Raw genomic sequence first — 26,398 nt, forward strand, 5'->3', positions numbered from 1 at the left:
AATGTTTTTATTATAATGAAATAGAATCTTCATGAGACACTGGGGTACGAAAAATTAACAGAGACAGACAGAATTCGATGTCTGTTGGCAGTCAAATATGGAATTTTGAACGACTATTTTCCACTAGATGCGCTTTTTGGCAAGCTATTTTTGTAACTTAGGTTCCCGAATATTTTTGCGCATTTCCTACCAGGAATATGGCACTCAAGGAGAACGTTCAGGGGACGCTTTCTTTCCCGGAAGTTTGCCTTCGTTACTCGGTGGAAGTCACGTCAGGCTGTCAACATGTAAGATGGCGGCTCATCACAGACAGAATGCCGCTGGGCGGAGGAAAGTCCAGGTAAATTAGCTTTCTTTGCAATATTGTGTGTCTACAGTGAAACATGGACGACTTTCATCCCACACCCATGTTATGTTGCGATGTTCATTACATGTAGTCGAAGCTGAAAGAACTCCTCAGAAATTCCCCCTGTGTGCTGTTGCAAAGGGGGCAGGTCCTGTTCCCTCCTCACTAAATGCAAGCTAGCGTTAGATAACGCTATACGTTGCGTTAAACATGCCGCTAGAAAGCAAGGAAGATAGCTTGGTTGTGTAGCTTCTCTTAACTATGGCTAGCTAGCTAATACAGACAGGCACATTGCTAGCATTTTTGATATGCTAACCGTCATGCGTTAGCTAAAAAGTGCATTGGGCACGAAACGTTTTTCTGAAACGGCGAACAGCTGTCCCCCGATTGTTTGACATTCCTGTCAGGAACGCATTAGCTAGCTATCGACTATAATTAGCTAGCTGCTAGCCAACTTTATACTGCTGACTAGTTTCTTTAGCTAACAACAACTAGTGAGATTTATAGCAGCTATGCTTTAGTTGATAGATGTTAGCGATATTTATAACGTTAGCTGGCTAGCTACTGCCAACTGGTTAACTAGCTGTTAGCCTACTAAGTTACTAGTCTGCAGTATAAAGTGTGTTAGCGAGATTAGTTAGAACACACTGCTGACCAGTTTGTTAGATGTTTGCTAGCGAGCTTCATACCGCTGACTAGTTACCTAGCTAGCTGATCGCGACATGTATATACTGCTGATTAGCTAGCTGTTAGCGAGGTAGCTAACCAGCTGTTTGGGAATGCGTCGCTAACGTTACACGTACAATAACGTTAGATAGCTAGCTAACTAGTCAGTTATGCTGCTTTTATTTCTGTCGTACTGATCTAGGCGTTATATGTTATATGTTTTACTCACTGGCTAAATTCCCTGGTGTAATCCAGTTATGAGCAGCGTGTAATTACCAGCTACATGCTGTTTCAAAACATAGCTTGAGATGGTCAACCAGCTACCAGGTGTTTCAAAACATAGCCTGCGCTGTTTTGTTCAGCAAGGTTTGCCAGTGGGTCACTAGTCAATTGTCATGAAATGCTCAAACACGTCAATACGCTTCTAAATGAGCTTGTGTATCACATGATGAGTTGTCTTCCGATATAATGTTCCATAGAAGATAATTTAAGTCAAAATTATGTCCTAACAGAGTTGGGATCAGTGCATTATTATCAAGAGTGAGGCGCCTTCGGTTTAAATTGTTATGACTGGCGCAGGTGTCAGGGGATTGTGATGACTAGAGGGCGCTACTACCGATTCCAAAGAAGAAAAGGGGAAAATGGTTTTATGTCACATGTTTTGTTGAAATTAAAATTAAAATAAGCCAATGGCCATCAGCCGTGGTAATAGTGTAACTGGGAATATAGGACAAGTAATTTTAACAGAAAATACGAAATGTCTCCATCATAACATTATCTTGAGCGTTCCAATGCTTTTTCAGTGAACTGGCGCCTTACAGATTCCTCCTCTGCGGGCTCAGCTTAAAGTGTGGTCCACTGAAAACCGTGTGTTGTTGGTCATTTTCACTTCCAGATGCCGTGATAATTAAAGGCGTGTCCTGCTTGAACTCTGTGTCTTTAATGAACAGTGATTACCACTGACCATTTTACCCCACAGTCACATATTAAACCTTGTGTTTTGCATATTAATTATCCTACCTCTGCACGGTTTCCGTCTCGTCGTGCTTATCATTAGCTCTGAGTGATGCTGCTGTCTGCCTTTCAGTGCCTCCCTCGGTCTCTGCTGACACTTCATGTGCGGGCTTCTGCTCTCGTTGAATACAACGGACATAAAAAGCTAATGCTAAATATAACGGACATACAAAGCTAATGCATGTCAGCATGAGAAGAGGATCAGGGGAATCGACCAGAGGCCGCTGGTTCACATCGTTGGCTGCGTGATTGCATTTTATGACGTGTGGTCGTTTGCGCCGCTACGTCTTGGCAAGGTTTTTAGCTCACTGGGACATCTTGTAAAAGGATCAATAAAATGAAAGCGGTGCTGGGTTGTGGCTTTCTGCAGGTGTCTTACGTCATACGGGATGAGGTGGAGAAGTGCAACCGGAACGGGGTAAACGCCCTGCAGCTTGACCCTGCCCTGAACCGGCTCTTTACCGCAGGGAGAGACTCCATCATTCGGATATGGAGCATCAACCAGCATAGGGTATGTATGTTTGCATTGTTCATTTTTGGCCTTTTAGCAGACTCTGCTAAAATTCTACATTCTTAGTAAATGTGTACTGCTGGATATTTACTGAAGCGATTCAGGTTAAGTACCTTGTTCGAGGATAAAACTGCAGCAACCCTCCCCTGTGAAACAACCTACAACCTACAAAGGTGTTGCAAGCTTAGTAGCTTAAATGGTAAATGGCTGGCACTTATATAGTGCCTTTATCCAAAGCGCTGTAGAATGAAGAAGCATCTCATTCACCCATCCATACACACTCACACACCAACGGTGACTGGCAGCCATGCAACACACCAACCAGCTCGTCAGGAGGTTTGTTAGGGGTTAGGTGTCTTGCTCGGGGACACTTCGACACAGCTTGAGCGGGGGATCGAACCGACAACCTTCCGACCGCCAGACAACTGCTCTTACCACTTGAGCCAATGTTGCATGCATTGATCTTGTCATAACTATAAAATTGCTTCATGCTATAGCTCATGTGCTGTACCCCATAAGCTGTGGGGAACAGCACATGGTCTGATTGATGAATATAAAAGGCTAAACGTGGGTGTTCTGTAAAGCCAGCCTTCATCTCCTTGACCCTCTCATGTTCTCAATAAACATATCTCGTTAAAGCACTGTTGTTTTTTTCCCCTCTAATACCCAACCTGTCTTGTAATGTTAGTCCCTTAATTATATGAAATATATAGCTTTTTATGTTTACACTATCAAGTATGAAGTTCTCAGTATAATGATTTCTGATGTCCACATATTTTATCTTGAAAGCATGTGGATAGTAGCATGATGATGTGTCTATTGCAGCAAGACCCATACATAGCATCGATGGAGCACCACACAGACTGGGCCAACGACATTGTGCTCTGTTGCAATGGAAAGACACGTGAGTCCGATACTCAGAACCATTTTAGACTGTGTTTCTCTCCCTAACGCACTACCATACGTTAGGCACACAAGAAGCTGATGTTTTTTTTTTTTTTTTGTGTGTGTTTCAGTGATATCTGCTTCATCAGATACCACTGTGAAAGTCTGGAATGCACACAAGGGATTCTGCATGTCTACGCTGCGAACACACAAGGTATCGAAAGGCAGCTCTTGAACTGTGTTGGGGAAAAAATATGCTCTGTAGTTGCCAGCAATTTACCCAAGTAATATCCAAGTAAAATGTTTTGTTTGTATGTTCCAAGACCACAGCAAGTAAATATTTTTATCAGAGGAGTGTGGTCTTTTCAACCAATTTCAAACAAACTTTTTTCTGAGTATGAAGAAAACTCAAAATTATCTGTATTTTTGTTTGATTTATGATTACACGAGGCAAAAAGAAATGCAAAATATAGAAAGTGGAATGTAGACCAAAGGTAATATTTCCAGTTAATTTTGTGGTACTGCAAGACTTAGTGTTCTTTAGATTGAAAAAGGTAATCTCGGGGTCAGTTGAATTGACACTGTGTCTCGGCCTGTGTAGGACTATGTGAAAGCCCTGGCGTATGCAAAAGACAAGGAGCTGGTGGCCTCTGCAGGTCTGGACAGGCAGATCTTCCTATGGGACGTGAACACATTAACGGCACTAACAGCCTCAAACAACACTGTCACCAGTAAGTGCAAACTCATTGGATTTGAGCAGTGCAGGGCTACCCATGATAAACATGTGGCCTACACTCTTAAATGATGACATAGTGGAAGGGCAGCGGAATTTATACAGGCCCTGAGTGTTGAGGAGCGTCTCTAAGCGAATGTAACCACCACACTTTTTTGATAACTACTGGCCTGTTTAGCTGTTGGTTTTAAGCTGGTATTAGAGTTGAGTTCATGATGGTTAACAGTACACTTTATAGAAATAACTTTATTTTTATTTTTATGTGGAATAAAGCAAGTCTTGGGCAAATTAAAAGGTTTTCTTGTTTAAATGAGTCATTATTTGCTTTCAGCTTGTGTTATATTCCTACCCTTCTAACACAGTTGTGGACAATCAGAGCATAAAGGTTTTTGATAGGCTACTGAGTTACTGGTAATGAGTTACAAGGGGTACATTATATGGTGCCTTGTTTGTCTCAGATAATGGTGTATGATATAAATATGTAATGAGCTATGATTGGCTAGTCATGCCTGTTGGTCCTGAATGTGGACAGCATGTTTCGAAAAGCAGAAACATTGGGTGTGTGTCCGAGTTCTCAACCTCTTTCACTGTGCTGTAATAGACCCCTGACCTTTGACCCCTGCACTGTCCCAACAGCTTCCTCGTTGAGTGGGAACAAGGATTCCATCTACAGCCTGGCTATGAATCAAATGGGAACAGTAATTGTATCTGGGTCCACGGAAAAGGTTGGTTGCACCTTGAACGTGGAAAATGGAAAAATCGTGAAACTAATTAAACCAAGGAACCAACAGGGGTTGACATTGGTATGGTAGACATCTATTCATTGAGTATGTGTTTTTTAGCAGTTACTGGATTTTCACTAAACTCAACAATAAGACCTGTCTTACCGAATGTGTCGTGAAGTGTGGACAGCATGGTCAGCTTTTGCTTCGTGTTTTTAACAGTTTTCCCTGAACCTCAGGCTTGCAGTTATGGTGAATAATTGTCATGTCATTTCTGCATGTAGGGAGCTGGCGACAGTTAAACATGTCCTTTCATTTCCAGGAAGATTTATCAGTCAGGCGTCTTTTCAGTTTAGCATTGTTTATGGAATATTTTTGGGGTGTGAGGCTGAGGTGTTTCATTAGAGGTTCCCACTTGCTCTTTCTGTTTACAGGTTACAGACACCTTTCCCCTGTGCTTTCCCAACATGGCAAATACAATTCCTGCTCATGTTGGGTAGAACAGGGAAACCTTCGATCCAATTCACCCAGGATTAGTCTCCGATTGGCCACGCCACTGTCACCTGTGGTTTCGTTTTCTCTTCGGCCAACCGGAGACTCACCCTGGAGATGGGAGAGTCTGGTCTCGTGAATTTCGCATTGTCCACATCTGTCATTCGGTCTCTTTGTTCTGTAATAGGTGCTGAGAGTCTGGGACCCTCGGACCTGTGCAAAACTAATGAAGCTGAAAGGACACACGGACAATGTCAAATCGTTATTGTTAAACAGGGATGGCACGCAGGTAAGGCTGGCCAGAGTAGCAGGCCCGAGGTCAGAAACTTAGCCGAGTCGCACCAAGGGAGTTTTCATTGTTGCGCCGGGTGCTGGATACTGGGCTCCTGTTCTGTCCCTGGCCTCCTTAAATAATATTATCTGTGGGGGTAAAAGTCATATTGAAGATTCTACTGTATCCTGGATGTGGTGTGAACATATCCTGGAGGTTAATTTTGATTTAGGCAGTATCATTTGTTTCCTGCTTGCATTTTAAATGACATTTTAAACGTATTTTTAATGCAAGCTGGAAGTCAAGGCCGTCAAATTTTCATAAGAGAATGCTTGTTGTTAGTCTCAGTGCTCTTCAGGCTGCACAGTGAGTTTGTATAAATGCTTTTCGCACCTTTCATCTTCCCGTACGCAGCGTTTGTGAGTCGTGTTGTGAGCAGAAGGGCTGTGTTGTTACCTGTGGCTGTGATTGGGGTGAAAGAGAGGGGGGGGTGACTCAGGCCGCAGAGGGGCAGCTCTGAGGGTAGGGCACGCTGCTGACTGTGTTTCCGTTCTCCGCGGGCGGTGCAGTGTCTGTCGGGCAGCTCGGACGGGACCATCCGCCTGTGGTCCCTGGGCCAGCAGCGCTGCATCGCCACGTACAGGGTGCACGACGAGGGCGTGTGGGCCCTGCAGGTCAACGAGGCCTTCACGCACGTCTACTCCGGGGGCCGCGACCGCAAGATCTACTGCACGGACCTGCGCAACCCCGATATCCGCCTGCTCGTCTGCGAGGAGAAGGCCCCTGTCCTCAAGGTGAGGGCCTGGAGAGAGAGCCGCCTGGTGTAGTCTCACACTGGATCAGCGCAGTGTGAACCTGGTTCAGTCTTAATCAGGATCAGTGCAGTGTGAACCTGGTTCAGTCTTAATCTGGATCAGCGCAGTGTGAACCTGGTTTAGTCTTAATCTTGATCAGTGCAGTGTGAACCTGGTTTAGTCTTAATGTGGAACAGTGCAGTTTGTGTATTTGGTTTAGTCTTGTCTTAATCTGGACCAATGCAGTGTGTGCACTTGGTTTAGTTTTAATCTGGATTAGTGTAGTGTATGTATCTGGTTTTGTCTTAATCTGGATGAGTGCAGTGTGCTTGTCTGGCCTATTATGATCTCATCTCAATTTTGGTAAATTGAGATCAAATTGTAATGAATATATTTTCATAATTGGACTTTATTTGAATCAGTTTACTGAGGATACCTGATCTGGTGTTCATATCTGATCTGTGAAGTGTCTGTTTTTCCTTTTGGAGTCCTTGCTGTCATTCATGTGCGCTGTACAGTTAAGTGTAAGTGTTGCGGGAAGGTGTCTACTTGCATCAGATGCTTGTGCATTTGTAGCCACCTCTTTTGCTCTACTCAGATGGAGCTGGACAGGTCAGCTGACCCTCCCCCGGCCATCTGGGTCTCCACCACCAAATCCTCTGTTAACAAATGGGTGAGTGCTCATCTCCACACAATTCCATAAGTGCTAGTGCAGTGCCACCCTGCGGCCACTAGGAGGACGTACGCCTGTAGTGTAAGCAGAGCTGCCATCTGCGCTTAATGCGCTAATGTGCTGATTAACAAGAGGGGTTCTGTAGTTCAGACTCCTGGAGCTTTAAACTGCATTGCTCATAACTGACATTTTATTAACATTCTTTTAATAAATCCGTTTAGCATAAGATACAGGGCGGCTTGTAGCATAGTGGTTAAGGTACATGACTGGGACCCGCAGGTCGGTGGTTCGATCCCCCGTGTAGCCACAATCCACACAGCCGTTGGGCCCTTGAGCAAGGCCCATAACCACGTATTTCTCCAGAGGAGGATTGTCTCCTGCTTAGTCTAATCAACTGTATGTCGCTCTGGATAAGAGCGTCTGCCAAGTGCCATTCATGTAATGTAATGTAATGTTGCCAGATAATAGCAAATTATAAGCTACTAGTAGCACCAGCAAGTAATAATAACTGGAATATTAATAATAACCATAATTTTGTCATTAATATTAATAATAATAATAGTTATAGTAACTAGCATAGGTGTTTTAGAAGTTCTCTTTTGTTTCAACCTTGTGTATTTTTGGTTTGGCTTGGATGGGTATCTCAGCTTGCTGAACTGTTTCATGAGGCACTTTTCCTTTGTGTTTTTTGTAGTCGCTGAAGGGCATTCACAATTTCCGCTCATCTGGTGATTACGACAACGACAGCAGCGTTCCCCTGACCCCCCTGTGCTCACAGCCTGAACACGTCATTAAAGGTACTGAGCTTCAGAGCACTGTGGTGCACTGCTCAGTTTTCCAGTGTGGCCACTTCATCAAGCTCCGCTTAGAAGACAGTAAAGGCTTTTGACGCTCTTTAATGCTAATGTTGCTGTGAACTATAAGGGTGCCCCCCCACCCCCTCACACACACACACACACACACACACACACGCAATGCATGCACACACACACACACACACACACACGCGCGCGCGCACGCAACACACACACTCGCAGGCACGCACGCACACACACACACTAACACAATCAGTGGGAAGTAGCTACTGCTTAAATACCAAGAAAACAGAGGAAGCTAAACATTCATTTTACGGTACGACGACATTGAGAAGCTGTGTCCACTGTGAACACCTGCAGTTTGAGAATGAATGAATTGCAGGGTTTGCATATTTGTATTTATATTATGGTTTTACATTTTTCCTATTATACCCTATGTACTCATATCATATCAATACTGATATAGGAATTTTTCTTAATTCAGTGGTACTTCTAAAACTGACTACTCAAAATTGGTGATAAAAAGTCCTATTCCCGAGGTTTAAATACATAAAATAATGCCGCATCTTTGCATCGTACGTTTCATGCAAGTTGCCATGATGTACAGACCATAGTATGTAATCTGTGTATTGGTCTTTCGGAGATGTATGGAATACACCTTTAATATTCAGCTGTGTAATTTCTGGGTAAGAAGAACAGGGAACAAATGCAATGTTGGGCGGCCTGTAGTGTAGTGGTTAAGGTACGTGACTGGGACACGCATTGCTCCAGGGGAGGATTGTCTCCTGCTTAGTCTAATCAACTGTATGTCGCTCTGGATAAGAGCGTCTGCCAAATGCCAATAATGTAATGTTATGGACATCCTTCCAACTGTGCTCTTTAACATGCTGTGCATCCATTTGTCCTGTAGGGGGAGCCAGTATAATTCAGTGCCACATTTTGAACGACAAGAGACACATTCTTACCAAAGACACAAACAAGAATGTGGCCTACTGGGACGTGCTGAAGGTGAGTTATGTCTTCTCTCCCCTCTACAGTATATTTTCATGTCGAGTTACCGATGGCAGCGTTTCACAAACTGCCATTTTGCCGGTTTTCAGGCCTGCAGAGGTGAAGATCTGGGGAAGGTGGAATTTGACGAGGAGATAAAAAAGCGCTTCAAGATGGTTTACGTGCCAAACTGGTTCTCTGTCGATCTGAAAACAGGGGTGAGTTTGTCAAATGGCTACTGTTAACTCCCGGAGGTGATTTTACGCTGTTACTGTGCTGCTTCTGAAAGTATAAACTCTTGACTGACCGCCAAGAACATGGAATCTGCCTGCGTGTAAAATCCGATCTCTTTGTTATTAATTCTTTAACACAGAATGAGGTTTGGGGTAAAACTATTGCAGCAAACCTCACTTACGTGGTCTTGACTTGAAACAAAGGCAAACCTGTGCTGACTGAGAAAAGCATTTTCTGGTTTTCAAAGGCCCAGGTGTTCTTGGTGAATTATGCAGACTCCTCCGAGCCAAATTAATAACTGCAAGCTGCAGCGACATCCATTTTGATGAGCGGTCTAATCAGTGACAGACCATTTCTTTGGCAAAGGTTAGGCATGTGCCTGCCATTGCACATATTTACAGTTGTCACGGAGTGACATGCGGTTAACCCTCCAGCACTGTTGTTTTACAGGCAGGAGAGAACTGTTAGCAATGCTCTCCTCTTTTGACAGATGCTGACAATCACTTTGGATGAGAGCGACTGCTTTGCCGCCTGGGTATCAGCCAAAGATGCTGGTTTCAGCAGTCTAGATGGATCGGACCCAAAGTGTATGTTCTTACCTCTCCTCCCACAGATATGTGGGAGATCCAGGATATCGGTTTATTGCTCATTGCCTGTGAATCCACATGCACACTAATGTTACTCAAGCAAACTCTGTTCAAAAGATCTGTTCCTAATGCACGACAGCAGTGCCCAACTGGGATGTGCTCCCTCCTGAGTGCTTTAACCACACCTATGTGTGTGTGTGTGTGTGTGTATGTGTGTATGTGTATGTGTGTGTGTGTGTGTATGTGTGTGTAGGGTGGACTCTCACCTGTGTCCTGGTTTCTCTCTGGACAGTGAATCTGGGAGGCCTGCTGCTCCAGGCTCTGCTGGAGTACTGGCCGAGAACGCACATCAACCCTCTGGATGAAGAGGAGAACGAGGTCAACCACGGTAAAGCCCTTTGCCGGTCTCCTGCAGGAACACACAGATCTTCTCTTTAAAGTGCCTGTTTTTCACTGTTAATGAAAAAACAGCTCACTGTTCATGTCCGTTTAGAATCGGTTGTTACGTGTGATGTAATGCTGGAATTTGTGTTTGTATCTAGCTGAAGTGATGAAAGAGGCCAGAGGATGATATGAGAAAATTGGTTGCAATGAAAAACTATTGTAATGATGGAATACGTAGGGAAAATGGGAAAGGTTTCTTTAATCCATCTTTAAATGGCCAAGTCTCCACTGGCAGTCTTTGGAAAGACCATATGAATGAAATTCTCATCACATCTTGCTTGCCCCCACATTAGCATCTGAATTCATTAAGCTAAAGCAGACAGGTCTGTTTGAAGGAGGTTATTTGTCTGCTGTCTATTGTCTCTTATTGGGGGAAGATATTTCTAATGTGAGACTATTTTGATGCAACATCTGTTGTTCCTGTTGGTCTGCTCTGCAGTGAATGGAGACCAGGAGAACAGGATTCAGAAGGGGAACGGGTATTTCCAGGTGCCCCCGCACACCCCCGTCATCTTTGGAGAGGCGGGAGGGAGGACACTGTTCAGGTACGCCCTGCTGCATTCTATCACAGTGAACAGTCCTAATGCGCAGAGGGGCTACCTCACTCACAGCTGTTTCTGTGATGCAAACAGCCCTAATGCACAGAGGGGCTACCTCACTCACAGCTGTTTCTGTGATGCAAACAGCCCTAATGCACAGAGGAGCTGCCTCACTCACAGCTGTTTCTGTGATGCAAACAGCCCTAATGTACGTTCAGTCAACCTCAATCACAGTGAAAAGTCCTAATGCACAGAGGGGCTACCTCACTCACAGCTGTTTCTGTGATGCAAACAGCCCTAATGCACAGAGGGCTACCTCACTCACAGCTGTTTCTGTGATGCAAACAGCCCTAATGCACAGAGGGGCTACCTCACTCACAGCTGTTTCTGTGATGCAAACAGCCCTAATGCACAGAGGGGCTACCTCACTCACAACTCTTCTGCGACACAGGAAGTCTACCTCACTCATCACACGTTCTGTGATACAAACAGCCCTAATGCTCAGACAGTCTACCTCACTCGCAGCTCTGTCTGTGATACAAACAGCACTAACATGCTCCCCCCTCCCCAGGTTGCTGTGCCGAGACTCAGGTGGAGAGACGGAATCCATGCTGCTCAATGAGACGGTTCCACAGTGGGTGATCGACATCACTGTGGATGTGAGCATTCTTCATTTTGTCCTCTTTCCCCCACCTGTGGTGAAATGATTCAAAAGGCACAAAAGGCATCTTAAGTGCCTTTTGTGTCCATATCCCTTATTTTTTTTGATGGAAATGTTGCAAACAAAGTAAAAAGTTTGGTGGTTACTGAAACGGATGTACATAAAGTTCTACTTACTAACTTCTGTCTAAGTATGCTGTGGTCAGATAAAATGGTGGCCAGAGACAACACAAATTAAATATAACTCGCGCAATTATTTCTTTCAAAAGGTTTATTTTAACAGATGATGATTCTGTATGTATACATTTAAAAATCCAAATTATTATTCATATTAATTATGATTTTTTTTATTCTTCATTCTTCCTCTTCCTTTCAGAAAAACATGCCTAAATTCAACAAAATCCCATTCTACCTCCAGCCTCATTCGTCTTCCGGTGCAAAAACACTAAAGAAGTATGTGTCCCATAGAACTCTCACATTTTGATTACGGATAGTCTTAAACAGAATTTTCATTATTCTGCTGTATAATGCTGGATATTCATTATCTCTAATTGGTCTGTAATAACAACCTATCTTGATATGCATCTAGGGTGTGAAAAGGGGATAACATTAGGTCATTTCTGTTTTTCGTGTTTTTAATTAGGTATTTATAATGTTTGAGAGATACACGTACATACTACTCACTGAAGATGTGAGTTCACATGTTCTTTTTGCAATAGATGTGCACTCTATGCTGCATGATTCTGAACGAGTTTTTTTTCTGTGTCAGTTGAATATTGGTTGGCTATTATGCAGCAGGCCTAGGGGCGGCCTGTAGCGTAGTGGTTAAGGTACGTGACTGGGGCCTGCAAGGTCGGTGGTTCAATCCCAGTGTAGCCACAACTGCACAGCCGTTCGGCCCTTGAGCAGGGCCCTTAACCCTGCATTGCTCCAGGGAACAATTGTCTCCTGCTTAGTCTAATCAACTGTACATTGCTCTGGATTAGAGCATCTGCCAAATGCCATTCATGTAATGTAATGTAATGCAGAAGAAGCAGGTTTTATCCTGCAGTTTTCCGCTCCTATCCATTCACAGTGGCTTTTACATTAGTCTATCCTCAACTGACCATTTAACTGTAACCATTTTAAATTCCATGCACCCTACGTGGCAGATGAAAAGAATGAGCATAAGGGGACTCTGCTCATTCACATGAGCTGCTCAGTCACATGAGCATAAGGGGACTCTGCTTGGCTGTTCCCAGGGACCGGCTCTCAGCCAGCGACATGCTGCAGGTCCGCAAGGTGATGGAGCACGTCTACGAGAAGATCATCAACCTGGACAACGAGTCGCAGACCACCAGCTCCTCGGCCAATGAGAAGCCGGGGGAGCAGGAGAAGGAAGAGGAGGTGGCGGTTCTGGCCGAGGAGAAGATCGAGCTGCTGTGTCAGGACCAGGCCAGTTTTCACCTTTCTCCTCGTGCACAACATGTACAGTCTTGTTCAAGTAAATAGCAATACAACAGCAGTAACCTGATGAACCACCTTTATTAGTAGTAGTGATATTTCTGCATGGCAAATACTGTGCTAGAATACTGCAAATACTGTAGATGTAGTAGTGTAATAGAAAAACAACAGACCCAACTGTCATGACATGCACGCTGCTTGTTCTGAGTAATTGACTCATTCATTGCAAGGGGCGTGCTCAAAGTAATAGCAGTGTGGAGTTTAATTAGAGAGTTCATTCATTCTGTGAAAAAATAGGTTTCATTACTTGTCCTTTAGTAATGAAGAAGGGAAGCAAATATTTCACTCATTGTTATAAAATATATTTCCTTCTGAATTGCTTAGTAAATTGGGCCATTTCAAACATTGTTCAGAGGAACAGCGTCATTTGATTAAAAAGTTGATTAGAGAGGGGAAAACGTATAAAGAAGTGCAGCAAATTATAGGATGCTCAGCTAAAATGATCTCAAATGCTTTAAAATGGCAACAAAAACCTGAAATAAGCGGAAGAAGATGGGATCGAAGAATAATCAGAATGGCAAAGTTTCAGCCATTCATCAGCTTCAGAAAGATCAAAGATGATCTACAATTACCTCTAAGTGCTGTTACTGTCAGAGGACAGTTTGATCGAAGCTAAGCTATCGGCAAGAAGCCCCTATAAAGCACCATAGTTGAAAAAAGGGCATGTGCAGAATCGGTTCAAATTTACCAAGGGACACATCGATTGGCCCAAAGAGGAATGGCGTAACATTCTGTAGACATTCTTTTCGGGTCTAGTGGTCGTCGACAATACGTCAGACTACCCCCGGGTACTGAATTCAAGCCACAGTACACTGTGAAGAAAGTGAAACATGGTGGTGCAAAAATCATGGTATGGGGATGTTTTTCATACTAAGGTGTTTGGTTCGTATACCAGGGATCATGGATCATGGATCAGTTTGAGTACATCAAAATACTGAAAGAGATTATGTTGCCATATGCTGAAGAGGAAATGCCCCTGAAATGGGTGTTTCAACAAGACAACGACCGCAAACACACGAGTAAGCGAGCAACATCTTGGTTCCAGACAAAAAGGATTGAGGTAATGGAGTGGCCAGCTCAATCCCCCGTCCTCAACCCCATTGAAAACTTGTGGGGTGACATTGAAAATGCAGTTTCTGAAGCAAAACAAAAAAATTCACAGGAACTGTGGAATGTAGTTTGTTCATCCAGGTCTGAAATACCACTTTCTAGGTTACAGAATTTTTTTTACTTGATGCAATGCAGATGCGCATATGCGCAGCATCTTAGTTGCATAAAATAATGGTTATGCAACTAATTATTAGTTCACTAATTTAAAGTGAAATTAAATCTTGAAAAATGTAATCAGTTTATACAGTTTGAAGAGAAAAATGTTGACACTGCAATTTTTTTTAACAGATTAATATTCCTTTTCTTTGCTTCCTGTAAAAGAATAACGCAGACTTGATCAAATTTGCTAATGCTTCGATTTGGAATTGAATGTGTAATGTTTCCACTGCATTTTAAATATTGAACTAAAAGCTATTATTATCTGCACTCCCCTGCTAGCTGTGTGCACTCCTTCTGTCTTGTACAGTCTATGAAAATACGGTCATAGCAGGATACAAACAGGATGTGTACAGAATGGGAGATAACAAATGCACACACCCACATACACAGTAGTAGGACTGTTTTTGTCTTGAAGGCCCACACGCAACAACATTCTCTTTAGTATCTAAAACGCCCACAAAACATTTGCAACGAGCAGTGACAGGTTTTTTGAAAAGTCCCGAACTCTGCCCTCAGAACCCAACGATAATTATACAAAAGCATACGTCATGTCACGTTGGAAATAGTTTTACAAACAGCTCTGAAAAATAGTCAGACTCTAAAATATGCATACTTCTACCAAAATTGCAATTGTTTTATTTGGATCAGTATGGAACACAAATGGAAAGCTCCAGTATGACAGGAAAAGCTCACAAACAGGTACCCACCCCACAGGTTCTAGATCCCAACATGGACCTGCGGACGGTGAAGCACTTCATCTGGAAGAGCGGAGGGGACCTCACCCTGCACTACAGACAGAAGTCCACGTGAGCCCTGGCGGGACCTCACCCTGCACTACAGACAGAAGTCCTCGTGAGCCCCGGGGGGGGACGAGAGTCCTGCCGCCTCGCCCGTCGTCCCCCCCCCGACTCCTGCTCGGACCTCCAACCTCGTCATCCCGGTCCCGAGAGCAGTGCCGCAGAGGGCCCACCCAAACCCTGCGTGGAGCTGCTCCTCCTCCTCCTCCCGCCTGCAGTGGCCCCCCGACCTCCTCACGCTCCCGGAGAGCCCGCACCTCGCACGGCAGCGTCGGGCCCAGTCGCCGGCAGGAGGAACGGCAGGAGGAACAGCAGGAGAAGTGTCCGAGCCGCGTACAGCGGGGGCATCCAATCAGACGCAACATCCAAGGACATCGACTTCTTTCCTTTTACCTATCCCCTTGCTTTGTGTCCCACTTTGGTTTTCCTTTTCACTTCTAATTTAAGAACCTTTACCTTCACTGTCATTCTTTCTTGATGGGGGGGGTTGGGGGTGCCATTTTGCGAGATGGCATGTCAGGTTTTTGTGTGCATCAGTGTTCACTTAGTGACTTCAAAGGTAAATCTGCACATATTTGACCCTCCCCCACATCCCCCTTCTCCTGATACATTCCAGAAGAAAGCCATATTTGTTATTTTGGTGCTTGTCAACATTGTGAGGAGAATGTAGACTCTGAGGGAGTGGGACACATTTCCCATCAAATACATTTTGTAGGGATATTCAATTGCCTGATATATATGCGATTGACTTGGATGGCGTCTCGGCAATGTTCTTATCGGTCGAAAGCACTGGAAATATGTAGATTGTAAAATTCAGAGAGCTTATCCTTTTTTACCAGGAGTCATTTCTTTAATCCCCCCAGTAGATATTTTCTTGCCTAAATTGTGGTCAACTTATGGCAGACAGGTGTGGTTTTGGTTCATCTTCTTTTTGTAAATTAAATCAACAGCGCCACTTTGTAGGCCATTTCTTGAATTGGCAATTAAGTTATTTACATTACCTTCAGCATGGTCATTTCGTTTGTTTATTTGAAAGGATAATAACTGGTTAAATGATTTATGGAAATGGATTTATGTTTTTGGAAATGGTGCATTTCTCATAATAGCATAGCAGACCAGTTCCTTCTTATCACACGACGACCAGTCGAACAAACTATAAAGTTGTGTGTGCAGTGAATTCTGGAAGAAACTGCCAATTATCATCTAATCCAACCATCACATTGTAGCTCTGTTCCATTTTTAAAGTTTATATGCAAAATAACTGAAGCTGTGCTCTGTGGATCATCATGCAATCGAATGACTGGAATTTGAACGTGCAGTGTTACAGGCTAGTTCAGTGAAAGGCAAGTCTCTTTCTTGAAAATCCACATTTTATTTTTCAAAAGGAGTGATTAAAGGGTTAACCCAAAAATGAAAAATGAAATTCAACTTTCAACTTATAGTGTTTCGCCGAGATGTGACAGTTTTGTGACGACGAGATGTGACGATTTTCTAGATCGCACGACTTTTTTTAGATGCAGTTCACTGATATAATGGACCTCTATGGACCACTCCATTTGTGGTAATCTGTGCGCCGACCATTTGCATTTGAAAAACTCAACTGCAACGTCTCTTTCTAAAAATAATGCCACAGTTACTCGCGAACATCAACGGAGCTCAAAAATTCTAATTTTTATCCAGAACTATTTTCCCTCTATTTTTTCTCTGTTGCCTGGACTCACTAACGGTCGGCGCAAGCAAAGGTTTCTGCCGAAGCACAGCAGTAAAGTGACCATCAAAGTATATATTAGGCGGCTGTTAAAATTTAGTGACTATGACATTATATTTTTAAAGAGAGGTTGCGGCTGAGTTTTTCCTATGTACATTTTTGGTGCATCGATATCCAGAAAAGGAGAGAGAAATACAGCGCCGTTGTATCACAGTAAACTACGTCGAAAAATCTCTTCACGTCTCAGCGAAAGTATCTAGATGGAAACGTACTTTAATTTCATTTTTGGGTGAACTGGCCTTTAAAATAACATTGTGTAAATAATTTGGTAGGTTAAAGTCATACAGGTGACTGTGTTTAAAAATCTGTACAGTATTTTAGATCCTCAAAGGATCTTGGGGTTCAGTTTATCAGGATTTATAATCACTGTTTATAGGTCCTGCTATTGTATATTTCATCTTTGGTCCAAAAATAAACTTTTGAAGGAAGCTTAGTTATTGTACAAGCTGTGCTTAATGGGGAATACACAGACACCATATCCAAAACAGCCCTTGTTATATATACCCCCTCCTTGTTGGTTGTAACTATATATGTAGTATATTTTGGTTTAATAACTGCTTAATAAATTGACTGATGTAAAATAACTGAATAAATAATTCAATTGTAAATGCTGCTAGAACCTAATATTATGCAGACATGATTGATATATTTTCTGGATATTTAGTAGGCAAAATGTGGAAATGCATATCCAAAAGCAAGTGCCAAATCTCTACTCCTTAATGGAATATCATAGATTTAGTGCAACATAAGCAATCCACTGTCGCACAAATTGGTAACAGTTCATGATTACTTTGTCATGAGATTTCAGCTGTGATTGATAGCAGTGTAGCAGAAACTACTCTGAAAGCATAGTTGTACAAACTGCCAATTACCAATTGCAGCCAAGCTTGTTAAATGAATACTCAAAAAATAGAGTTCAAACTACGAGGTAAAAATATTTTGCCGCCCCCCAGTGAGCAATACCTTCTTTTTGCACACATGGAGGGAGAACCACCACAATACAGCTCAGGGGGGGAACCAGCTATATCTGGCAACTGCAAATATAGTCGAGTGAATTTCTTCTCATTAAATCAGGAATAGAGGGAAATAAAAGAGCATGTGATTTTTGGACAAAATAGTGCAACTCCAATATGTAGTCTATATGTAGTCTAGTAAGCTTCTAGTAAGTGGACACAGAAGTTACATTTTCACCATTTCTTTATTCTGAATTATTTTCATGTTCCAGTGTTTTGTGATGAATATTCCATAAAATGCTGTATTCCAATGGCAGCATACAAAATGCACTTGTCATTTCAGAGACTTCCAAACGTTTGCTCTCACTCCGAAATCATGGCTGACACGATCACCTCACAGTTTCGCTAGCTACATCTGAAAAAATATAAATCTGTTGTTTGTAAAACCTACAACCCAGCTTGAACACACACTAAAATGTTTTATAAACAAACTTAAGTTCCCAAAAAGTCTAGACACATTACAGACGAGCTTAACTAGAGATTACATTCTTGTTAAAATTCTAATTAATGCAGGACACTGCTTACTTTAAGCTAATATTAATGCTCTAAGTCACGCATGCTTCATATAAACAAAATGTTTCTTGCCTACAAATTGCAACTTGTTGCCAAAAAAGAATCCCAGATTATAATATACTTATTGCATAGATCCCAACATTTACAGAATGTTAATGGCTTGATTTGAATGACTTTTGACATTTGTAAAAAAAAATGAAATGACAGAACTGATAAGCACGTAGATTGCATTCATCCCAGTAAAAGTGAAAACGTTTAAAATGGCATGGCAGTTGAATTAATGCAGGGATATTTCACACCATGTTGCTATGGTCAGGTAAGTCAGGTGACACAGTATGTGACATGATTCAATGCAATTAATACAATCATTCATGTAGTCCTGCATTATCTTCAATGACATACCTAAACACTAAATTCTTGAAACAATGAAGTGAAATCAAGCCAGGTTGTAAAATTAAAACCCTGGCTGAAATATTGTGACAGTCCCCTAATGGCAGTTAAGTTTACTCAATTTACTGTTGACGGGTACTGTATTTGTGCTTGTGCAGATATAAATTACACCAGCATTTCCAGCTTATATCGTTAAGGCCAACCTTTGATATTTACTTATACTGTGAAACAACATTTTGGTAAGTGGATAGTCACTGATTGTCTTGAATGGCCATTTAACATACATTTACATTTCCCAGTTGACATGCTCATTTATAGACATAACGGACATTTCGTAGTTGATGGGAACGCACATCATAATTTCAATCTTTAACATAAAACTAATCAAATGCTCTATACACATACCATCCTAAGTACTATCATTTAAAAAGTGTCAAAAAAAAATTAAAAATTAAACCGCCACCCCTTTCCCAAGAAAGCATCGATCAAATATAAACATATTAAGGGCGTACCAGTATAATTTAGTGTTAGTTAATTTTTTCATAATTTTTGGCTTGCTGGTGTGAGGTACTGTAATTCAATTTAGAATAAAAGGGAAAAAACCTTTTTTTTCAATTAAAAAAAGCAATTGAAACCATCAGACACCTGTCTCTTTTAATAATACAAAAAGCCAGGAATACGTTGTAAATAGAACTTTCCAGAAAAATGTTAGTTTGCTTGCTTATTCTTTAAAAAGGACCGTTGATATGGAAATGTTTTTTTTTTTTCCATACTTGCACACATTGGCTTGGTCCTCTGTAGAACTAAATATGCAGTTATGCCACCTGAGGTTTGTTTAGACGACAAAGTCGATGTCTTTGGCAAAAATGCTTTCTAATATTGAGCGTCTGCCGTTTTTTTCCCTTTTGAAAATACTTGATATGTTACTGGTGCAGCAATGCCATATGTCCTGGTATAAAGAAGCAATGTGGTCCTGAAGTGAATCACTAATTAAATCTATCTATACACAACTGTGAATTCTATTCACCATTAATTGTATACCTCTGCAGTGAATTTGCCTGAGGAATAACAGATTAATGAGTATACTTCAAACAGTAAAGAGGTCAGACTTGGGAAGCTGTTTCCCAGTAGTTTTAGTGTTGTATAAAATTCAGTGTTGAGAATTGAAAACCATAAGGAAGTGTGCAGCCCTTTTTTGAGCGACTGTTCAAACAGTATGATCTCAGTGTTCATGTTGAACAGATTCCTTCCAAATCTGCCACGAAGCATCTCTCCGAGCCTTTTGTAAGGTGAGATTAGGTGCAAACTGTAACTCGTCCTCCTTGCAGACCTTCAGTAAGTATAATGTCATGGGGTTCATTTGAACACTGGGAAGTGACAGGGTTGTCTACAGAATGTCCAGTGGTGCACCATCTTCTACTGGCTCTTCTATGGCCAAGTCAACGATGCCCTTCAGAGATTGTGCTACTGGGTAATGGAGTCCGCAGTGGGCTCACTGAGCTCTGCATTCTGAGCCTGTAGAGTATGTGCTTCAGCTGCAGCAGAGTCCTCTGACTGGCCAGGCTTGTCTGTGACATCAGCGATGACGCTTATGGGGGAGGAGTCAGCAGGTAGAGAGGCGCTGTCAGTGGGCAGGGTGAGGTCAGCAGGCAGGGAGTCTGCAGCCACGGAGGACGATTCAACGGGCAAGGGTGCATCATCAGCGACAGGCAGGGGGGAGGGGTCAGCAGGCAGGGGAGAGGGGTCGGTGAGCGGGGGGGGGAGGTTGGCGATCAGGAGGGCGGGGTCGGGCATCAGGAGGGAGGGGTCGGTAATCAGGGAGGAGAGGTTAGCGATCAGGAGAGCGGGGTCGGGGTTCAGGATGGAGGGGTCAGTGATCAGGGGGGAGAGGTTGGCGATCAGGAGGGAGGGGTCGGGGATCAGGGGGGAGGGGTTGGGAATCAGTGGGGTGGGGTTGGGGATCAGGGGGGAGGGGTCAGGGATCAGGGGGGAGGGGTCAGGGATCAGGGGGGAGGGGTCAATGATCAGGGGGGAGGGGTCAGGGATCAGAGGGGAGGGGTCAGTGGTCAGGGGAGAGGAGTCAGTCATCGCAGGGGAGGGGTCAGCTATCGCAGGGGAGGAGTCAGTCATCACAAGGGAGGGGTCAGCTATCACAGGGGAGGGGTCAGTGAGCAGGACAGAGTCATCAGGTGGAGGGGAGGAGTCCATCAGCAGAGTGGAGTCATCAGCAGGTGGAGAGAGAGACTCAACTGAGAGGGGGGTGGGGTCAGCTGGCTGGGAGTCAGCAGCTGCAGCTGACAAGTCAGGCACGAGAGAAGAGGCGTCGACCGACACTGATAAGTCAACAGGCAGGGCGGGTGAGTCAGCTGGGAGGGACACATCTGCGGTATCAGGGAAGGGTTGTACAGACAACGGGGCGGGGTCCACTGCTAGCTCAGCACTTGCTTCCTCACACTCCAGGTCCATTAGGTTCTCCTGTAGTGATGAAGCCAGTTCTTCTATTCAAGGGGAGAAACAATGGGGGTAACATTAGTGCACTGGAAGCTCCTTCCATCAACCCATCAAAGCTCCTGTAGCGGTCTGGACTTACCCACACCGGAGATGTCGTCACTGCCCCCGTCCTCGATGAGCAGAGATGTTTTGGTCATGTCGATGGATGAGACCGACAAGTCCAGCCTGTCTGCCGCTTCTGAGAGCTCAGCGATGGGGCCTTCTGTGAGCTCAGAGAAACCTGAAAATCAGGCACAACAGCTCCCTCAAAACTGGTCCCAGCAAAGGCCACACACAGTGAAAAGTTCTGTTACTCTCACAAAGTAGATGAAAAATACAAAATACATTTTGTTTGCTTTGCCAAACTTACCTAATGGCCGTTTGACCAAACAGCCTAGCTGAATCACAACCCTTTTTTTGTATGAAGGCAAGCTCAGCCTATAAATGGGTTCCTGGAAACTTACCTGGATCCGTGACCCTTTGGATCGGGGGTGGCAGGGAGCAGTCCAGGAGTGGATCAGGAAGATTGACTGGTTCATTTTCCATGGCCATTTCAGCCTTCTCAACTTGGCCTGAGGCAGCCATCAGGGAGACCTGTGGAGGGGAGATAAGGAATGACATGCCCTCGTACGCCCAAGAGGAACGCACCCACTCATTTACACCGAGCTCACAACTTTCCGGCTGTATGGAAAAAAGATCTGACCACAGGTTGTGTGAACAACACTAATTCTACCAAAAAAAATAATACATAATATTGTTTATAGCAAACCAGGTACCTGGTAACCCTTTTCTCAGCATTAACATAAATCTGACTTCTTTTTGCCAACTAGCCAATAATTTGCACATTGTAATTATACAAACGTCTGACCTGTAATTAACTTAATTGTGCCCTGGCTGATTGTTATCATTAAAAGTATGTGACAGTACAATTAGACATTAATATAATTCATGTCTCATACCTCAGTATATCCATTTGTTGGTAATCCTGGGGTGGCGTTTTCTTCAGGGAGGGGAGAAGGTGTCGATGCTGTACTCGTCTTCGGGGTGACTGGCCGATTTGGGATGCGATGCAAGTACCCATATCCGATTCCACACCCTAAACTGAACATAGGGCACAAACAGATTTTAGCAGCTCTTGGGATATGTGGGGTTTGTGTTATCTACAAACAAGTACTAATGTGAGAGGGCGTAAATTATCAATTATCAAATATCCACCTACTTAAATGGATAGTTCACTTTCTGGGGTTGCTTGAAATTAGTTGTTTTCATGTATGCAAATTTTCAAATCAACTTGTACAATGACATTACATTTCCAGAGGTTGTACATAGGAATAATTTACAGCTTTTATCCACAGTTACTAATTTGCTCTATCGCATATTTTTATCCTCTATTGAATAACTGTTGCACAGTGGTTTCAGATCTTTACACACAATGTAATGTTATACAAACTGAAACCAAGTAAACACATGCTTGTTTGTTATTTAATTTATTTCATTAATTCCATATTTGCGAACATCACCATAGCCGTGACCCTAAACCCTTTTGCTAACCCCAGAAGCTATCTTAAAAATCTGATTTGATGATCAGATGGACAAAATAAATACGATCAAATAAATAAAGACAAAGAAATGTATTTGCCGTCTTTTAGCAACCTGTTGATAACGTTGGTTATTAGATGAAGCCTGATACAGTGCGTGGCCTTACCTGCCCTCTCCTCCCCAGGCACCATTGGGCGTGACCAGCACGTCTCTGCACTGGTCCGTCTCTGTGTTGTAAACCAGCAGCTTTAGGGGCTTCCCCTCATGGGCCTCGATCAGGGAGAAGAAGTCCTCCGACTGAGGGTGAGGAAAAACACTGGGTGTAACCGCACGTTCAATACTGACATTTTGTGTAATGATGGCATGTGTAATTATGTTCTAAAATGTTTGTGTTTTTTTATTAAACTAAATGAATAATAATAGCTTTATTCGCACGTCTTGTAAAACCTGGTCTGCTCCAACTATGAAATCGGTGTGTGCCCGCAGTCCTGCGATCGCAGCGGGAGAATTAGGATCCACATCCTGGACAGAAGGAACAAGGAAGAACAGAAACATAGAGTCAACAGTATAAGACTGGAAAGGGAAAGCTTTCCTGTATACATGTAATGTTTAGTAAATTAAGCAGACAATTTCTTAAATTTGATGCAGAACTATGAATGATATTCCAAATAAATAATGCAAAGAAAGGTGTTCAGATTCCAGATGCATAATATAACTTCACGTGTTATATTAATTATAAAAAGCAATCTGAATGGTTAATAGCAGTGATAAAGTAACTACAGTATATACCGATGCTATGAGTTCTAATGCTTGTTTACAGTTCTATTTCAAGTATCACTCCGCAGCGAAGCAGCCATTCAAGTCAAAATGAAAAAGAGATTCATGTCCGTAAGCAGGTAGAAGTGCGAGAGCTCTAGGGTGACTGACAGTTGTGGACCGGAGAAAGCAGAGCAGCGCTTATCCAAATAATAAAATTATGTTGGACAGTTTTTCAGTGCTTGCACACTGGGAATGTACAAATAAACATACAAAGGCATAAACTCTTGTTTGCTCACTCAAGGTATCTTGCAAGCTAACTAGCTAGCGAGTTTAGTAACATTAGTTTACGAACGTTGCATAGCAACCGGCTGGCAATTGGCAAACCAGCTGGGAATATTTTCTTGTAGACATGACATGATGTTACTGAAAAACACTTTTAATTTGATTGTGTCTAGAATATCTATATTATCATATCTGAGGAACGTTTAATAAAAGCATTAACTCACTCCAGGACGTGGTATATCAAAAATGTTCAGTGTTGAACTGTGACTCACCAAGACATGCCAGACATTTTCATTGGCTCCCTGGAAGCTGCAGAACCTGACGCTGGCCCCCAGCAGACCCTGTCCACCCCACATGTTACTAGGCACCACCTCCAGCTCACGAACACTCATGGCTTTGGTGCTGTAGACCTCCATCTTCACGGGATTTTCTATGTTAGCCTGGAGCTGATCCTTCAGCATGTCATTCTCCCTGTTCTGCATTGGGTTCAATGATCAATATTAAAATTAAGTCCTTTTAAGCTTTTTTTCTAAGGCCAGCACATTCAATCACCTCTGTAACTCCATCAGAACCACAGATCAGTGGAGGTGTGCCGTTACTGATTCCCAGCCAACTTCTCACTGTCCAGTGCAGTGATCAGTGGTCCTGCATGGAGCATGACGTGAAGGAGAAATAGGCTATGGATTCCAGCCAAATATTTCACTATCATGTGATTACTGGTACTGAACATGAACCAGTTTTAATAGTAAGCTGGTTCTGGAAGGATTTGGACACTGTGATTGAACAAACTGTAGCTTGGAAATCTTGTTGGAAAGCAATACCCGGGGATGAGGATTACACGCTTTCAGCAACACACTTTCCAAATTGAAATTATATATTACACAAGAGATTTTTCATACCAGCCTGGCATTTCCGATTGATATGATGAAATCAAAAAAGGGCTCCAACCCGGCCTTTTCTGCGGGAGAATTCTCTTGAACCTGTGAAAAGACACAATTAATTTCAATTAAATTCAGTTGTTTTTGCATTATGCAAGGAAAGATATGCAAACAAGAGTATCCCCATTCTGACATTTGGTCTGGAAAACACTTGAACCTCTTAACCACTTCTGCTTGCTTTTACGCATTTAATTGCTGCCACGTTGATTAAATATTTGCACTAACAAGCTGGTGTACAGGTCTACCAAATTAAGTGATCACTGAGTGTATACGTTCGCTCTAAATGCAGTAAAATACGTAACTTACATATTGTGTTGCACATGGTAATGTAGTGTCTCACCTCTAGCTAGCTAAATTAACAAAAATAAAAGCGTGCACTCGTTAGATTGCTTGCATGCACTTAATAAAAGTGGAAAATGTTATGCTCCGAGATACCTGACTGGCTGCACTCACGCAAAATAGAGGAGCAGCAGCTAGCGTTAGATAATGAGATCAGACTACAATGGCAGTCGCCACTTTACTTGCTTAAGTTAAATGCACAACTATCATATGATTCTATATCATTTAATAATTTCTGAATTTATGTAAACAGGCCAAGCCACAGGCAAGTGTCACTTCGTCGAGTGATTAAAAGCGGACAGGCCTTGGTTGATCGTGGAAACTGTACCCGACTACTACATAAGAGAACGCCATGTACTGTACACATACACGCAGTCTGCTAACTAGCCAGGTTGCAAATCACAGTTACCCCGTGAACGTGATATCCATCCGTTCCCTCTGCTGGTGCATCTGTGCTCTGCGTTAAACCCATTGCTTCTTGGGGTAGTGTGCTATTCAATGATTTAGGAAGGTAAAAATTAAAGTAAATCAAGAAATAATGAAGAACGAATTATGACTCCGTGGTCATATTGTCCCAGCTTCCAACACAAGAGGCTCAAGTAATCGATTGTCGAACCCACGAGCACAGCGTTGCAGCCTCAAAAGGGGGTGGGACCTCGTGCTTTACCTTACATTATTACATAATTCATTTCTCTATGCTATACTTTTCTTAGTTCATAAATCTAATGTTCGACTAAACCGTGGAACCCACTGACGGCAATTATATTAATTTATATTATTTGGGATAATTTATACACATCAAATCCCAGTTGCCTTTACCACCATAACCTACATATCTGTTAAATGCATTATTGTTGTACGCTCATCTACTCGTGAAGACGCCTTATACTGTACATCTTTTCACCTGAACTCTGTGTCTGCGTTTTTAGCTGTGTTTGATTAACACGACTTGATACGTCTGGCAAGGGATTACGTAACCGTGAGTGTGGGGCATAGTTCTATGCCTTTGAGCCCTCTATGGTTATGGGCAAATTCCTAAATTCCACATACACAAGTCAAGGGTTATGGCGATAAAACGAAATATAAGGCTATTTTGTACTGAGTTATACTAATATATTCTATGACTCCTTATCCACCTTATCTCATAATAAGACGTCTAAAACATCTCTCCTCCTGGAATTCCTTTTTTTATTTGAATGTAAAGTAGGTCTATAGGCGACTAGGAATATGTTAGACTGTTTGTAAAATGTGCCAATTTATGTAACCCATTTTATGTAACCCTTTGCATGTAGTATATCTTGTAATTTCCAAGTACTTGTAATTAGCCTGTATTTCTATGTTTTTTTCAATAAATCTTTATGAGTCCACGCGGCTTCTGCATTTTTTCATTTTTTTCTACAGTCTATGCTTCGACTAAAGATA

At 42.7% G+C, this 26,398-nt stretch overlaps 2 protein-coding genes across 2 annotated transcripts; one reads left to right on the forward strand and one right to left on the reverse strand.

The window, feature by feature from the left end:
• Nucleotides 1-243: 243 nt before the first annotated feature.
• On the forward strand, nt 244-17,146 carry LOC133137021 (WD repeat-containing protein 48-like). Its single transcript, XM_061254991.1, has 19 exons — nt 244-340; nt 2,397-2,537; nt 3,363-3,441; nt 3,554-3,636; nt 4,024-4,153; nt 4,792-4,880; nt 5,557-5,658; nt 6,210-6,434; nt 7,033-7,107; nt 7,802-7,904; nt 8,833-8,930; nt 9,023-9,130; nt 9,637-9,733; nt 10,026-10,121; nt 10,617-10,722; nt 11,288-11,375; nt 11,753-11,829; nt 12,618-12,810; nt 14,863-17,146. Exons 1-19 carry the CDS (start codon nt 293-295, stop codon nt 14,956-14,958), a joined length of 2,034 nt encoding a protein of 677 aa, XP_061110975.1. The 5' UTR covers nt 244-292; the 3' UTR covers nt 14,959-17,146.
• LOC133137635 (Golgi reassembly-stacking protein 1-like) lies at nt 14,983-25,556 on the reverse strand. The gene is made up of 11 exons (XM_061255975.1): nt 25,386-25,556; nt 24,599-24,679; nt 23,972-24,175; nt 23,094-23,180; nt 22,825-22,955; nt 22,079-22,220; nt 21,584-21,713; nt 21,220-21,360; nt 20,609-21,127; nt 20,098-20,287; nt 14,983-15,157 (listed from the first exon to the last, which is right to left on the reverse strand). The coding sequence occupies exons 1-11, from the start codon at nt 25,446-25,448 to the stop codon at nt 14,983-14,985; spliced, it is 1,863 nt and encodes a 620-aa protein (XP_061111959.1). The 5' UTR covers nt 25,449-25,556.
• Nucleotides 25,557-26,398: the final 842 nt, after the last annotated feature.

Source organism: Conger conger, chromosome 9 (assembly GCF_963514075.1).
Source record: "Conger conger chromosome 9, fConCon1.1, whole genome shotgun sequence".
NCBI lineage: Eukaryota > Metazoa > Chordata > Actinopteri > Anguilliformes > Congridae > Conger > Conger conger.